Source organism: Cnephaeus nilssonii (genome assembly GCF_951640355.1).
Source record: "Cnephaeus nilssonii genome assembly, chromosome: 1".
Classification (NCBI taxonomy): Eukaryota; Metazoa; Chordata; class Mammalia; order Chiroptera; family Vespertilionidae; genus Cnephaeus; species Cnephaeus nilssonii.
Window position 1 is genome coordinate 26,052,526 of NC_137072.1, and position 17,558 is coordinate 26,070,083.

The 17,558-nt window shown below is 39.8% G+C and overlaps 1 protein-coding gene across 1 annotated transcript in view; it reads left to right on the top strand.

Moving 5' to 3' along the window:
- The window catches only part of CUBN (cubilin), a 324,986-nt gene that overhangs the window by 34,967 nt on the left and 272,461 nt on the right, over positions 1-17,558 (top strand). Inside the window, exons 17-18 of the mRNA XM_079772268.1 lie at positions 630-817; positions 17,273-17,417. Coding sequence (XP_079628394.1) covers positions 630-817; positions 17,273-17,417 — 333 coding nt within the window. The remainder of the gene's footprint in view (positions 1-629; positions 818-17,272; positions 17,418-17,558) is intronic.

Genomic DNA, 17,558 nt, shown 5'->3' on the forward strand with positions numbered 1-17,558 from the left:
TTTCTGTGGTCCATCATTTCTATGCCTGTCAACCTTCCCTGACCACATCTTGCTATTCTGTATTTATTATTCCTTTAATCTGATTCATTTTTTCTAGTTACATATTTATGTTGTTACATGTATTTTATACACTGCCTCAGATCCTTTTGGAATGGAGGAGATTATAAGTGTATCTAAAAAGCAATTTGTAGAAGAAGATGTTAGATTGGAATTTAGGTCACACATCTATACATCTATTTCCTTAGGCACTTCATGGTTGTCCCACAAACACATGTCAATTGGAAATCTCACAATCAGATGAGGTATATAAATATACTAGAGGCCCCGATGCACGAAATTCGTGCAAGAGTAGGCCTTCCTTCCCCTGGCTGCTGGCACTGGCTACCCTCTGGCACCCGGGACCCGGGCTTTCCTCGCAGCCCTGGCTTCATCCGGAAGGTCGTCCAGAAGGATGTCTGGTCTAATTAGCATATTATGCTTTTATTATTATAGATAAACCTGGTCAGGGTGAATCAAGGTGGTATGTGACTGCATGGGTATGTGTAAGTTTTTGAAAATTGTATCTAATTCCTGGGAGCCAGAGGAATGGCCATCCACATGACCTTTTCCTTCTTCTCCCTTTTCTTTAGCGGATCCACCTTGTGGAGGGAACTACACAAGCCCAGAGGGTCTTCTCACCCTTGAGTTGAATGGACCTTTCACTCAGAACAAACACTGCATCTATATCATACAGCAGCCCCTGGGAGAACAAATAGAGGTCAACTTCACCCACGTGGAGCTGGAAGGCCAGAGTGGCTGTTCTCCCAGCTACATTGAGGTAATTTTTACTACTATGGCCTTAGGTGATGTTTGTTTCAATGTTTTTCTGTTCCATAGAGCTATTGTCTTCAAATGGTTGTTGTGTAACCGGACGATCAAGGGGTCCGGGCTGCCTGTCACTACTTCAGCCAATTAAGCAGAGACACGGTTGAATCATATATGAGGTTTATTCCAATAATGCCAGCAGTATGGGAGAGCAGCAGGTCATCCACAAAAATCTGCTCCGCACCCCACCATAAACCAACAGCTTATATTGGGTAGAAGGACATGATTATGTGGGGAAGTAGGAATTACAGGTATGGGAAAGTGGGCATGGGATAATCATAGGGGCTGGGTCCCGGGGGAGTCACAGAGAGCTGGCGCCCCAGGACCGGATTACAGGTAATAGGAGCTGGGGGTTGTAAAGAGCAGGAGCTTCCAGGACTAGGTGCCACAAGGTTGTAAATCTTTCCATAATGATAGGCAGTTCTCTGAAGGAGGACAGACTGCTTTCCGATGTTAGTTCCCATGTCCCAATGCATACAACTCTCAGCGAGGTTAAAGCATGCTTTCTCTAATCAGAAAAGAACAATCATGTTTATAGAGCATGATTAATCCTATATAATAAGGAGCTAATATGCTAATTAGACCAGACAGTGGACCGACCTTCCGGAACGACCAGTAGGTGGGGGGCAGGGCTGCAGCTGAGGCGGCCGGGGCTGCAAGGGCCTACCCTTGCACAAATTTTGTGCATCGGGCCTCTAGTATTTTTATAATTATAGTTAATTTCTAATATTCTATTTCTGCCCCTAACAGTTGGGTCAGGAGCATCCAGATCACCCTGGTGAAAAGCAATTCGATACCCTATTTCAGGTGGCCTGAGTCAGAACCTCCAGGGGTAGGCCAGCCATCTGCCTTTTAACAGACCCTCTAGGTAATTCTGATGCAGGCTAGAGTCTGAGAACAGCTGCTTTAGAGCATTTGGAAGAACTTTTCAAAAATAGATCTATGGATGGCGGAAACAGGAAATTGGTGATGGAATAGCAAAGGACAAAAATGAAAGCTGAAACTAGAAACTCATAAAAATGCTAAATTACAAGCTATTAAATTGAGCTCTAGTAACTAAGGTGACTGCAAATAAGTAGGAATGATAGGATTCACTAATGGGACACAGGCTTCAGAGATTCTCTAGGACAATGTTCTACGTGAGGGGACTCAACCCAGAGAAATAAAAGGATTTGCCAGGTGAGCCAGCTAGTCAGTGGCAGGCATTTAAGTTAAAGCATTGAAAACTCTTGTTATAAAGTTTAGATTTTTTTCTTCATTAGTTTTGCTTACTCTCCTTCAGAAAAACTTAATTCTGGTTAAGTGTGTGTAATAATTGTAAGAAGAATATCTGAAACAAAAAGGCAGTTTTTGTTTTCCTGGCCTGGTATTTCTTTTGCTTAATTATTGGTCAAGCCACAAATTACAGTGCTGAGCAAATGAACCAAAACACTTTTTGTTGAGCACAATCATTTTATGTAAACTCAGAGAGGCATTGACAATTTTGTCTGCTCATGCATGTTAAAATAATTCAGTGTTCAAGGGAAAACCTGCATAACCTCTGTTCTCTTTCCTCCTTGACATGTAGAGAAAGGAAACGTAGGATTTTAGCAGCTAGATCTAGTACAGCTTTGTAGCTGGAGATGAAGAACTTAGCTTTGTTAAATGAAAAGAAAAACAATCAGAATGTGCTTGGTTCAATGCCTTGCACACCAGTGATTTGCTACTAAATGTTAACAGATGATGATTATGATGACGATGACAATGACAGAGAGGAGAAGGTGACATAGTGAGTTTGCAATCATGTAAGAACACACTTCTATGTAAAACTAGACAAGTATTCCTGATTATAAAAAAAGCAGATTTTTAAAACAACATATAAAAAATAAGTTTATTGACATATATTAAAAGGGGTACTATTTCATGAGGCATAAAAAGATTTAAAATTTTAACTATGAAATCATGAAACATAATAATGAATAACAAAAGATAATAAGCTAAGAAAATAATTTTTGGTCCCTGTGTAGCTTCTCTCATCTCTTATTCCTCACCATCTATTCCCTCATTTCAAGTGGGATTGCATCCCCTTTCCTGTGCACCCAGACTAACCCACAGCTGGTCGCCAGGATCATCTTTATTTTATACTAGAGGCACGGTGCATGAAATTCATGCACAGTTAGGGTCCTTAGGCCTGGCCGGCGATCAGGGCCTATGAGGTTCCCCGCCTCCCTGCCTCCCCGCCTCCTCCTTCCCTTGCCACCCACATGCCACCATCGTGCGGTTCCCCCCACTTCCCTGCCTCCTCCTTCCCTCACTCCCTCAGCACCCGGCCACCACCAGTGGTCGCCCCCCCTAGTGGTCAGCGCATGTCATAGCGAGCTATCGAACTCCTGGTCTCCCGGTTGAACTCCCGAGGGGACACTTTGCATATTAACCTTTTATATCTATAGATAAGGGGCATTTCAACCCGAAGCTCACTCTGCCAGAAGCCACATGTTAAACACTGCTGTGTGGTAGGATTCTATTTTCAGCTCTTGGTTGGGTCAAGCCCAATACCAGCATATTTGTCTTGTTTTGAATTAAAATTTAATACTAAATTAGATTTTTAAAATTGTTATATAAAAACAAATATGGATATAAAGCAGATAAAAACAAATGAACACATGCATTAAGATGGCTGTGGGACCTGATCCACTGCAGATGCTAAAGCTTACTACTGGCGGGATGCTGGATTTCACTTGTAACATTTCAGAGAAACTGTGTTTTTTGGCCTGGTTAATTTTAGCTCAAACCATAGACTAAAAATTGTGGGTCACATGTTGTTATTGGGTGTCTGGGCCTACAACAATCAGTGTTTGCTGGATGAATAAGGCCATCAATGAGAAATCTGGGTCTGGTCCTCAGAGCACTAGAGCACTGAATTGGTCCCGGTCATTTCTTTGTGTATGTGATGCGGTATAAAGACCGGGTTTGGTGTGACACGGCAAGTGACTAGGGCGCGGCTTCACCTGACTTCTTAAGAAAAACTCTTCGTTAATACACACCATGTTCAAACAGGACTCATTTTTCTCCAGATGGTGCTATAATAACAAATAGTCAATAACAATAAAACAAATAAAAAACAGTAACAAGCAAAAAATTCCTGTGGCTTAGAACAATGTTCATTTACTTATTCTTTGCTCATGTTAACATGCTGGTGTGCGGTCAATAGCAGGTCTTCTGATCTGTTCCCTGTCCCAGCAGCCCATGGGACCCAGGCTCTTGGTCTTGTGAACGGGCAAGGAAGGGACTGTTGAATCATGGAATAACTCCCAAAGCTTCTACTCAGAAATCGTACACCACTTCTGCTCACATTCTGCTAGCCCTGTGGCCAAGCCCACAGCCAGTGGGAAGGATACGTCTTTATTCTCCCTGGGGAAGCATTGCAAGCCACATGGCAGTGAGTGCAGGGAAATAATACAGTCTATTCCAGTGCACAAGCACAAAGGAGAGAGGGCTTTGGGGGGAATGGGGAGTTGCAAACTCATACGTCCTAGAATACTGAATGCAAGAAGTGCTACAAAAGCATTTGGGGTCACTTTAGAACGTTTAATGGAATTTTTTGAATGTCATTTTCAAAGAGGTTGTGGTTAAGATATTGCTATGTCTGGAATCCAGGGAGAATACAGGCTTTCAGAATTAATGAGGTTTCATTTTCACACAGAGAGAAACACAGCTAAAATCAATTGTGCCTCTAGGTTTAGGGCCCTCGAGCACGATAAGTTCCTCTGCAAACATTTGGACTGCAGCTGCCTTTCTCCTTCCTAATGCCCTTGGATTTCATTAGTGGGGCCCAGGGGAAAGGCCCACTTTAGCTGGCTCTGATGCTATTTGGCTGTTTTTCTTCCTTCTTGTCATCTTCTAATGGGCAAAATAGAGAAGAGAGACTACAATCTTAGCAGAAGCAAATGGAACCCTGGAGAATTAGAAAGCAGGAAGATATCTTACTCTGTGTTCATGCTTTCTGGTTTCTAAGAACTGCCCTATGTCTGCATCTCTAACAGATTTCCAGTTCAGTGTGTGTATTATAACTGGGCAAAAACATTTTGTATTTAGTATGTCAGATAGAGTTCAATTTTACACTTAGTAATGAACTGTCTTGCCTTGTCTTAAAATGAATGAATCAACAAGCATTTGTTAAATACCTGTTTACAAAGTTCTGTGTTTAGGTGCTAAAGGGGATACAGAAATTTTTCTTCTTTCAGAGAATTGCTGTTCGATTAGGGAGGTATTTAGCATAACTTAATGACAGTATGCCAAAAAAAAAGGTGTATTTATAGCTCATAGAAAGGAACTGGTTTGATGTGAATCAGTGGAGAGGTGTGTGAATTTTTAATGTCTCTGTAAGACTGTTATATGGCTGAGCCATAATTTACTTAATCACCCTCCTTTTATGAGACGTTTGGAATATTTTCAATTTTTGTTATCATAGAGTATGCTTTGATGTGGATCCTTGTGTGTCTTTGCCTGTATCTCGAATGATTTCCTTATGATAGTGTGTTAGAGTGAAGTTACAGGGTCCCAAACTCGGACTATTTTGAAGACTCCTGATGCATACTGTCAAATTATTTTCCAGAAGTTTATACTTTCACAGTTACAGATCAGAGTAACTCTGTTACCATATCCCCTCCAGCTTTGAGTATCATACTTTCAAAATCTTCCCTCTACTTCCTGCTCGCCTCAGCCTGGGTAATCCCTTAAATCTCAGTCTGAAAGTTATTTCCGCTGAGTATTCCCTAATCCCCTGCATGAGTTCAGAGTGTTTGGTTAAGTCCAGCGTTCTCTACACTTTAAGACCTTTTCACTATTCTGAAATGAAGCCCATGGATGATAGAACTTCAATATACACATTTATATGAAACATTTTGGCTCATAGTATAATATTTAGGAGAAATAAACTTAAAAAAAGCCTGTCCAAGATGCACTTAAAGGCCACGTGAAAGCCGTTACGTTGCTAGCTCCCTGGGTCACTGTGAATGCTGGCGTGGCTGGGGAGGTTAGTGGCCAATTTTCTGAAATGGTGACTAACTCTTGGCAGATTTCCAGGAGAAAAAAGAAAGAACTTCTTTCGATTTACACTCCACTTGTCATCCTGGAAAATTCAGTGTGATTTTAACTGGGCAAAAATACGTTGTGTTTAGTATGTCAGATAGAGCTCAGTTTTACACTTAGCAGCGAACTGTCACATGAATGTCACAGGGCATAGGAGAATTCTTGTTGTGTGTGACTGTCTCTCACATTTCAGGATAGTTAGTATCTTTGGTCCCCAGCCATTACATGCCCATAGTGCCTCACCACCATTGTGTTAATAATGAAAACAAAAACGAAAAAATGCCTTCACAGATGTCCAAGATTCTAACTGTGGGACCGACTGAGAACCGTTGTGAAGTAATAATATAGTACCCTTCACTTTTCAGACATGACGTTCATGCTTTTTTAAAAAAAAAAATGGGCTTGCTTGTCGGTAAGTTCCTTGTGAACAGTGTCTCTCTCGTAGTGCTGTCCCCAGCAACAGGCGCTGGCATGTATTGACGCCTTGATAATACTCATGGAGAGGATGAGCTAATATTTAGATGGCTAGGTCAGCCAAAAGAATTCTATATAACGAGTAGCATGTATATCCATGGAAGAATTTCTGATTTTGGTGAGGAAGCTCTAGTGTCAAGTATAACAATAGTCTACATATTTTATTAGTAGGCATTTTGCTATGGAACTCACACTATTGTTTTATCTACTTGCTTCAACAACTCCTTGAGCTAAGCTTAGACTTAGTAAGTTGTTCAAGCTTTTAAGTGAGGAGGTTTTTGACAGATTTGAACCCATGTCTGTATGACTCCATAGATCAGGGGTCCTCAAACTTTTTAAACAGGGGGCCAGTTCACTGTCCCTCAGACCGTTGGAGGGCCGGACTATAGTTTAAAAAAAAAACTATGAACAAATTCCTATGCACACTGCTAAAGTCGGCTGCTAAGCAGGATAGGCTGCGGCGGCAAAAACACCTGGCGGGCCGGATAAATGTCCTCGGCGGGCCTCATGTGGCCCGCGGGCCGTAGTTTGAGGACCCCTGCCATAGATAGTTCTCATGGCCATTACACCAAAGGATATTAACTATTGATTAAGCCAATTGATCTTTAATATATGAAAAAATTTTTTCTTTTGCTCCCAACTGTCTAAGAATTTTGTTTCTAATAAATAGAAATGCCATCAAACTTTCTGACATCTATGAAAATATATGATTTATTTATTGAACCTATTGATAAGCTTAATTTATAATTTCTTATTTCAGATAATCCTTTCATTACATTTATTCTTATATTTAATTTGGTATATAAGCCTAATGATGGAGTGAATTTATTTTTCTAGGACTGGGTTTAGAATTTTTGTAATCATGTGAATAGGTAAGATCAATCCATAGTTTTCCTTTGTATTAATATTGGGATTTGGTAAGATAGTTCTGAGAAAAGTTAGTTAGTTGGGAATTGTTCTATGTTTGAGGGTGTCTTAGAATAAATTATATATGGGAATTATCTGTTCCTTAAAAGTTTAAAATAACTTACCAACCAGAACATCTTCTGTGATAATGTTTACAATTTTATCTGTGCCTTGTCTATTCAAATTTTATTTTTCTTTCTTGAGATAATTTTAGCAATTTATATTTTTTTCTGGAAATAACCATTTCAAAAATTCAACAATATTAACATAAAGTAATACATGGAATTATCATATCAAACAAATTCCTCAGTATATGTGCATTTATATAATCTTTGTCATTTTTTAAAATCTTCTCCTAAGAATATGTTTATTGATTTTAGAGAGACAGGAAGGGAGAAAAAGAGAGAGATAAAAACATTGATGTGAGGGAGAAACATTGATAAGTTACCCCCCCTACAGGCCCAGACTAGGGATCGAACCTGCAACCTTTTTTGTGTATGGGATGATGCTCCAACTGAGTCACCCGGCAGGGGCTCGTCTTTGTCATTTTTAATTTTGTGCATTTGTACTTAGTTTTTTATTTCCTTTTTCTTTACTTTCTTCTATCTTTATTGCCAAATATATGTCTTTTATATTCCCACACCCTAACTTTCCTTGATAAACAGTTCATGAATATATTCATGAATTCCTTTTTTGTATTTTATTTATTAGATTTTAATTTTATTTTTACTTTTTTATTTCTCATTTTAATATTTTCTAATTTTTAAGTTAACTCCTTAGACTATCTCTCTTTCTTAATGTACTTTTCTGATTTGCGAGTATTGCACCATCCTTGCATCCCAGGGATAAATCCTACTTGGTCGTGGTGTATGATCTTTCTGATGTACTGCTGGATCCGATTTGCTAGAATTTTGTTAAGGATTTTGGCAACTATGTTCATGAGGGATATTGGCCTGTAATTCTCTTTCATTGTGTTATCTTTATCTGGTTTTGGTATTAGGGTGATGCTGGCTTCATAGAAGGAACTTGGAAGTGTTCCTTCTTGAATTTTCTGAGGAGGATAGGTTTTAGCTCTTCCTTGAATGTTTTATAAAACTCCCCTGTGAAGCCGTCTGGCCCCGGGCTTTTGTTTGCTGGAAGCTTTTTGATGACTGCTTCAATTTCTTCCATAGTTATCAGCCTATTGAGATTTTTAGTCTCTTCCTGAGTAAGTTTTGGAAGGTTGTGTTTTTCTAGGAATGTGTCCATTTCTTCCAGGTTGTCTAGTTTGTTGGAGCAGAGTTGTTCATAGTATTTTTTGACAATCCTTTGTATTTCTGTAGGGTCTGTTGTTATTTCGCCTCTATCATTTCTTATTTTGTTTATTTGAGTCCTCTCTCTTTGCTTCTTGGTGAGCCTGGCTAGAGGATCATCAATCTTGTTTATCCTTTCAAAGAACCAGCTCTTGGTTTTGTTGATCTTGTGTATTGTTTTTTTGGTCTCTATGTCATTCATTTCTGCTCTGATCTTTATTATTTCCTTTCTTCTGCTCACTGTGGGCTTTTCTTGTTGCTCCCTTTCTAATTCTTTGAGTTGTTGAGTTAGATGATCTATTACCATTTTTTCTTGTTTTTTGAGGTAGGCCTGTAGAGCTATACATTTCCCTCTCAGGATTGCTTTCATTGTGTCCCATAGGATTTGCAATGTTGTGTTTTTATTGTCATTAGTCTCCAGGATGTTTTTAATTTTTTCTTTGATCTCATTGATAATCCAATCATTGTTTAGTAGCATGCTATTCAGTTTCCAAGTGTTTGAATTTTTTGGAATGTTTTTATTGTAGTTTATTTCTAATATTTTGCCATTGTGGTCTGAGAAAATGCTTGATATGATTTCAATCTTTTTGAATTTGGGGAGACTTTGCTTGTTACCCAATATGTGGTCTATTTTTGAGAATGTCCCATGTGCACTTGAGAAGAACGTATATTCCATGGCTTTGGGGTGAAATACTCTGAAGATGTCAATTAGGTCTATCTGATCTAGTGTGTCATTTAGAATTGCTGTTTCTTTGCTGATTTTTTGTCCAGAGGATTTATCCATTGATGTCAGTGGTGTATTAAAGTACCCTACTATGATTATATTGATGTCGATCTCTCCCTTGATATCTTCCAGGAGATTTTTTATGTATTTGGGCGCTCCTGCGTTGGGTGCATATACGTTTACCAGAGTTATATCTTCTTGCTGGATTGCTCCCTTTAGTATTATGTAGTTGCCTTCCTTATCTCTAATTATGGCCTTTACTTTGAGGTCTATTTTATCTGATATAAGTATTTCAACCCCAGCTTTTTTCTCATTTCCATTTGCCTGAAAAATGTTTTTCCATCCCTTCACTCTCAGTCTGTGTGAATCTTTTGCTCTAAGGTGGGTCGCTTGTAGACAGCAAATAAATGGGTCATGTTTTCTTATCCATTCAGCTACCCTATGTCTTTTGATTGGTGCATTTAATCCATTTACATTTACTGTTATTATTGATAAGTACCTGTTTGTTGACATATTTTTCCTTAGTGTTTGCGTTTCTTCTTGCCTTTCTCTTTCTTCTTTTTACAGCAGCCCCTTTAGCATTTCTTGCATTGCTGGCTTGGTAGTGATGAACTCTCTTAGCCCTTTTTTGTCTGTGAAGCTTCTGATTCCACCTTCAATTTTGAATGATAGCCTTGCTGGGTATAGTATTCTTGGATTCAGTCCTTTGTTTTGCATCACTTTGATGTTACATATGTGTCCTTATTTCCCCATTACCCCCCCATCCCCCCCACTTATGCCCTTACTCCCCTGTTGTCTGTGTCCATTGGTTAGGCTTATATGCATGCATACAAGTCCTTTGGTTGATCTCTTCCCCTTACCCCCACCCTCCCCTACCTTCCCTCTGAGGTTTGATGGTCTGATCGATGTTTCTGTCTCTGGAACTGTTTTTGTTCATCAGTTTATGTTGTTCATTATATTCCACAAATGAGTGAGATCATGTGATATTTATCTTTCTCTGACTGGCTTATTTCACTTAGCATAATGCTCTCCAGTTCTATCCATGTTGTTGCAAATGGTAGGAATTCCTTCCTTTTTAGCACAGCTTAGTATTCCATTGTGTAGATGTACCACAGCATTTTAATCCACTCATCTGCTGATGGGCACTTAAGCTGTTTCCAAATCTTAGCTATGGTAAATTGTGCTGCTATGAACATAAGGGGTGCACATATCCTTTCTGATTGATGTTTCTAGCTTCTTGGGATATATTCCTAGGTATTACTGGGTCAAATGGGAGTTCCATTTTTAGTTTTTTGAGGAAACTCCATACTGTTCTGCACAGTGGCTGCACCAGTCTGCATTCCCACCAGCAATGCACCAGGGTTCCTTTTTCTCCGCATCCTCGCCAACATTTGTCATTTATTGATTTGTTGATGATCGCCATTTTGACAGGTGTGAGATGGTACCGCATTGTTGTTTTGATTTGTATCTCTCGGATGACTAGTGACTTTGAGCATGTTTCATATGTCTCTTGGCCTTCCTTCTGTCTTCTATCAAAAATTTTCTATTTAGGTCCGTTGCCCATTTCTTGATTGGATTGTTTATCTTCCTTTTGTTGAGTTGTATGAGTTCCCTGTAAAAGTTAGAGATTAAACCCCTATCAGTGATAGCATTGGCAAATATGTTCTCCCATGTAGTTGTCTTTCTTGTTGTTTTGTTGATGGTTTCTTTTGCTGTGCAAAAGCTTTTTATTTTGATGTAGTCCCATTGGTTTATTTTCTCTTTAGTTTCCATTGCCCTAGGAGCAGTGTCAGTGAAGAAGTTCCTTCGGCATATGTCTGAGATTTTGCTGCCTGTGGATTCCTCTAGTATTTTTATGGTTTCCCGTCTTATGTTTAAGTCCTGTATCCATTTTGAGTTTATTTTTGTGTATGGTGTAAGTTGGTGATCTAGTTTCATTTTTTTGCATGTATCTGTCCAATTTTCCCAAGACCATTTATTGAAGAGACTTTCTTGATTCCATTGTATGTTCATGCCTCCTTTGTCGAATATTAATTGGGCATAGTGGTTTGGGTCGATTTCTGGGTTCTCTAGTCTATTCCATTGATCTATATGTCTGTTCTTGTGCTAGTACCAGCCTGTTTTGAGAACAGTGGCTTTGTAATACAGCTTTATGTCTGGTATTGAGATCCCACCTATTTTGTTCTTCTTTCTCAGGATTGCTGCAGCTATTTGGGGACTTTTTTTTATTACAGATGAATTTTTGGAGAGTTCTTTCTAGGTCTGTGAAATAGGCTGTTGGTATTTTAATGGGGAGTGCATTGAATCTATAGATTGCTTTGGGAAGTATGGACATTTTAATGATGTTGATTCTACCAATCCATGAACACAGTATGTTCTTCCATCTGTTTATATCTTTCTCTATCTCTTTTTTCAGTGTCCTGTTGTTTTTTGCATATAGGTCTTTTACCTCTTTAGTTAAGTTTATTCCTAGGTATCTTAATTTTTTTGGTACGATGGTAAATGGGATTGCTTTTTTAGTCTCTCTTTCTCTAAGTTCACTATTGGTGTATAGAAATGCCATAGATGTCTTGGTGTTAATTTTGTATCCTGCTACATTGCCGAATTCATTTATTAAGTCTAATAATTTTTTGATGGAGTCTTTAAGGTTTTCTATGTACAGTATCATGTCATCTGTGAATAAAGACAGTTTTACTTCTTTTCCAATTTGGGTGCCTTTTATTTCTTCTTCTTGTCTGATGGCAATGGCTAGTACTTCTAGTACTATGTCAAACAGGAGTGGTGAGAAAGGGCATCCCTGTCTTGTTCGTGTTCTTAGGGGAAATGGTTTTAGTTTTTGTCCATTGAGTGTGATGCTGGCTGTGGGTTTATCATATAGGGCTTTTATTATGTTAAGGTATGATCCTCTATTCCCACCTTGCTGAGAGTTTTTATCAAGAAAGGGTGTTGGATTTTGTCAAATGCTTTTTCTATGTCAATTGATATGACTATGTGATTTTACTCCCTCAATTTGTTTATGTGATGTATCATGTTTATTGATTTGCGGATATTGTACCATTCTTGCATCCCTGGTATAAATCCTGCTTGGTCATGGTTATGATCTTTCTGATGTACTGCTGGATCCGATTTGCTAGAATTTTGTTGAGGATTTTGGCAACTATGTTCATGAGAGATATTGGCCTGTAATTCTCTTTCATTGTGTTCTCTTTATCTGGTTTTGGTATTAGGGTGATGCTGGCTTCATAGAATGAGTTTGGAAGTGTTACTTCCTCTTGAATTTTTTGGAATAGTCTGAGGAGGATAGGTTTTAGTTCTTCCTTGAATGTTTGGTATAACTCTCCTGTGAAGCCGTCTGGGCCTGAGCTTTTGTTTGCTGGAAGCTTTTTGATGACTGCTTCTATTTCTTCCATAGTTATTGGCCTATTGAGATTTTTAGAATCTTCCTGGTTGAGTTTTGGAAGGTTGTATTTTTCTAGGAATATGTCCATTTCCTCCAGGTTGTGTACTTTGTTGGAATAGAGTTGGTCATAGTATTTTTAACAATCTTTTGTATTTCTGTAGGGTCTGTTGTTATTTTGCCTCTATCGTTTCTTATTTTGTTTATTTGAGTCCTCTCTCTTTGCTTCTTGGTGAGCCTGGCTAGAGGATCATCAATCTTGTTTATCCTTTCAAAGAACAAGCTCTTGATTTCATTGATCTTTTGTATTGTTTTTTTGTGTTTTTTTTTTGGTCTCTATGTCATTTATTTCTGCTCTACTGTTTATTATCTCCTTCCTTCTGCTCACTATGGGCTTTTCTTATTGCTCTCTTTCTAATTCTTTGAGTTGTAGAGTTAGATGATTTACTACCATTTTTTCTTGTTTTTTGAGGTAGGCCTGTAGAGCTATAAATTTCCCTCTCAGGACTGCTTTCATTGTGTCCCATAGGTTTTGGATTGTTGTGTTTTTATTGCCATTAGTTTCCAAGATGTTTTTAATTTCTTCTTTGATCTCATTGGTAACCCAATCAATATTTAATAACATGCTATTCAGCTTCCAAGTGTTTGAGTGTTTTGGATTGTTTTTATTGTAGTTTATTTCTAATATTATGCCATTGTGGTCTGAAAAGATGCTTGGTATGATTTCAATCTTCTTTAATTTGGGGAGACTTTGCTTGTGACCCAGTATGTGGTCTAATTTTGAAAATGTCCCATCTGCACTTGAGAAGAACATATATTCTGCAACTTTGGAGTGAAATGTTCTAAAGATGTCAATGAAGTTAATCTGATCTAGTGAGTCATTTAGGATTGTTGTTTCTTTGCTGATTTTTTGTCTAGAGGATTTATCCAGGGATGTCAGTGGTGTATAGAAGTCCCCTACTATGATTGTATTATTGTCTATCTCTCTCTTGATATCTTCCAGGAGATTTTTTATGTATTTGGGTGCTCCTGCATTGGGTGCATATATGTTTATCAGGGTTATATCCTCTTGTTGTATCGATCCCTTTAGTATTATGAAGTGGCCTTCCTTATCTCTTGTTATGGCCTTCACTTTGAGGTCTATTTTTCAGATATAAGTATTGCTACCCCAGCTTTTTTTTTCATTTACATTTGCCTGAAATATATTTTTCCATCCCTTCACTTTCAGTCTGTGTGATTCCCTTATTCTGTGGTGGGTCTTTTGTAGACAGCATATATATGGGTCATTTTTTTTATCCATTCAGCCACTCGATGTCTTTTGATTGGAGTATTTAGTCTGTTTACATTTAAAGTTATTATTGAAAGATACTTATTTGTAGCCATTTTATTTTTTGAGGCTGTGTTCTTTTTTACCTTTTTGTTTCTTCTTTTTACAGCATTCCCTTTAGCATTTCTTGCATTGCTGGCTTGGTAGTGATAAATTCCCTTAGCCTTTTTTTGTCTGTGAAGCTCCTGATTTCCCCTTCGATTTTGACTGATAGTCTTGCTGGATAGAGTATTCTTGGATTGAGTCCCTTGCTTTGCATCATTTTGTTTATGTCCTTCCATTCCCTTCTAGCTTTATGTGTTTCTGTTGAGAAATCATTTGATAATCTGATGGAGGATCCTTTGTAGGTAACTCTCTGCCTCTCTCTTGCAGCCTTTAAGATTCTCTCTTTGTCAATAACATTTGCCATTGTAATTATGACGTGTCTTGGTGTGGGTCTTTTGGGATTCATCTTGCTTGGGACTCTTTGTACTTGAGTAACTTTTTTTCTTCCCCATATCCAGGAAGTTTTCTGTCATTATTTCTTAAAATTGATTTTCTAATCCTTGCTGTCCTTCTTGTCCTTCTGCCAGCCCTATTATACATATGTTATTTCGTTTTGCATTGTCCCAAAGCTCCCCAAAGCTCCCTTAGGCTCTCCTCCTGTTTTTTAATTTTTTTCTCTAGTTGCTGTTCAGATTGGGCTTGTTTCTGTACCTGATCTTCTAACTCACTGATTCGGTCCTCTGCTTCTTCTAGTCTACTGTTGAAGCCTTCCATGGTGTTTTAGATTGTAGCTATATCATTTTTCATTTCTTCCTGATTTTTGCATAGGTTGTTGATTTTCTCATCCATCCGGTGTATGAACTATATGACCATTAGTCTGAATTCTTTTTCTGTCATGTTGCATGCTTCCATTTCACTTTTTTCCTTACTTGACGATTCCTCCTTTTCTTTCCTCTGGGGATTGCTTCGTTGTCTCCCAATTCTGACTATCACCAGAAAATGCAGATGTTGAGTTGCGGGGACCTGGACCATGTGCAGTGTGAGTTTTGCACCCCCCAAGTGTCACTGAAGAGCTCTTATACCAAGACTTGTGTTTGCTGTGGGTTAGTGGGAGCCACGCTCGCCCTGGATCAGAGTCACAGGCGCTTAGTGTGGCTTTGTGTGTGCACCTAGAAACAGGGACGCTGCCTGTGCCAAGTTGAAACAGAGAATCCACTGGCGTGTGCCAAAAATCAAAGTCCCCTATTGTGTGTCAGGAGTCAGAGGCTCCCTATGTCCATTTCAAGAATTGAATATCAGAGCCTCTGTTTCTTGGTGCTACCTCGTACTGAGAATCAGGTTCCTGTGTGCACATATGCCAAGAATTGGAGTCACTGGCTCTTAGTGTGAATGTACTGGGAATCATGGATCTCAGGAGCATGTATTGAGGAACGGAGTCCAGTCACTGGTGGTCAATGCTGCCTCTTGTGTGGAGATTCAGGGTTCCCGATCTGCCCAGGAGACTGGGTTGCTCAGTCACACTGTGTTGGCAGGAGGTCCACTTCTGTCCTGAGGTAAACAGCCTTCTGTGTGTGCTTGCCCTGAATCAAAGTCAGGTGGCACTGCCACTTAGTGTGGGTGTGGAGCCTGGTCACGCTGGTGTGCTCTGTGGAAAACAAACTCCCTGTGTCCATGTACCCAGGCTCAAATTCAGCGCTGCCTTCCTGTGTGGGCACAGGGTCTGGTCATGGGGAACAAACTCCCTGAGACTGCACATCCAGGTTCAAATTCACCGCAGCCTCTCTGCCAAGATGCAGGGTCCAGTCATGGGAAACAAACTCCCTGGGTTTGCACCCCCAGGCTCAAATTCAGCGCTGTCTCCCTGCGTGGGCATAGGATCTGGTCACAGAAAACAATCTCCCCAAGGTCATGCGCCTATGCTCAAATTCAGGACTGCCTCCCTGCCTTGGGCGTGGAGACGAGTCGTGGGAAACAAATTCCCCAAGTTCACAAGTCCGGGCTCAAGTTCAGCGCTGTCTCCCTGCCCTGTGTGGGCGTGGGATCTGGTCGCAGAAACTACCTTCCTAGGGATAGCTGCTAGGCTCGAATTCTCATTCTCCCTGCCTGGGCGTGGAGACGAGTCGTGGGAAACAAATTCCCCAAGTTCACAAGTCCGGGCTCAAGTTCAGCGCTGTCTCCCTGCCCTGTGTGGGCGTGGGATCTGGTCGCAGAAACTACCTTCCTAGGGATAGCTGCTAGGCTCGAATTCTCATTCTCCCTGCCTGGGCGCGGAGACGAGTCGCAGGAAACAAACTTCCCGTGTCAGACACCAAGGCTCAAAGTCAGGCAGAGTCGCCACTGCTCTGTGGGTGCGGAAAGCCTTATTGTGAGGCTGGGGTCTGGTAGTTTCTATGTCGGTGCCGCGGGGGTGGCAGGGGAGGGGAATTGGCTTTGTGACTCACAGAAATCTTTGGCCCGGTTCCTGGAGTCTTGGTGTCCCTGGGTCTGCAGCTGTGGTGGCAGGTCTTCTACCAGAGCGGCTGTAGTGTCCTGGTTTGCTTCCGAGACCAGACTAGGTGGTGGCGAGGCTAGGATTCTAGTCTCAAGCAGTTCTGTTCTTCAAGATGATGTCTTCTCTGTGCTGCTGGTGTCCTTCCTGGAGTATTTGTGGCGGCAGCGGGGTTTTGCCGTGTAAGACTGCCTGGATTGGCAGCCCCCTGGAAGAACTTCAGGGTCTAACTGTCCCTATTTCACTCACAACACACCCACACACATCCACACACACCTCTATCGCTCCCTCACTCTCTCACACACTCTCCCTCCCTACCTTCCTGCCGGTCACCATCTTGCCTCCTCCCTGTTTTTCTTTCAATAACAAAAGCAGTTTAGTCTATGAGTTCCTCTGATTACAGATGTGGCTAAATATGCTGTCTTAGCATATTTTGTTGTTTTTTAAATAGTCCAAATTTGTACCCTTCTTTTCTCTTTGACATTGTGGCCATTATTAGAAGAACATTTTTTTTTATACTTATGGATCTGATGCTTTTGTATCCTTTTGACTTAATATTTTATTAGTGTTATTTGATTGTGCTAATAATGACCCACCTACTACTTTCAAGTGTAAAATAAAAATGTAACCCAAATTAGATTCTAACTCATTTTGAATCTGCCATCTTCTCATCTCCAAAGAATGTCACCCTGCCAAGATAATTTTGTCCATTAGAATTACAGATCTATTTTATTTTTCTGTTTAGGTTCGAGATGATGATACTTTACTTGGAAAAGTTTGTGGCAATGAAACCCTCTCTCACATTAAATCCATTACTAATAGTATCTGGATCAGGTTTATAATTGATGCTTCTGTTGTAAGAGCTGGTTTCAAAGCTGTTTATCAAGTGGGTAAGAAAACCTATACCTCAATTTTTAAATGTGTAATTTCCCTGATTATAACATTTTAGTTTCTTGAAATAATTTTGTCATTTTATGTCCTTAAGCAGCAAGGAAAAAAGTACCTAATAGTAATGTCACATTCAATTATAT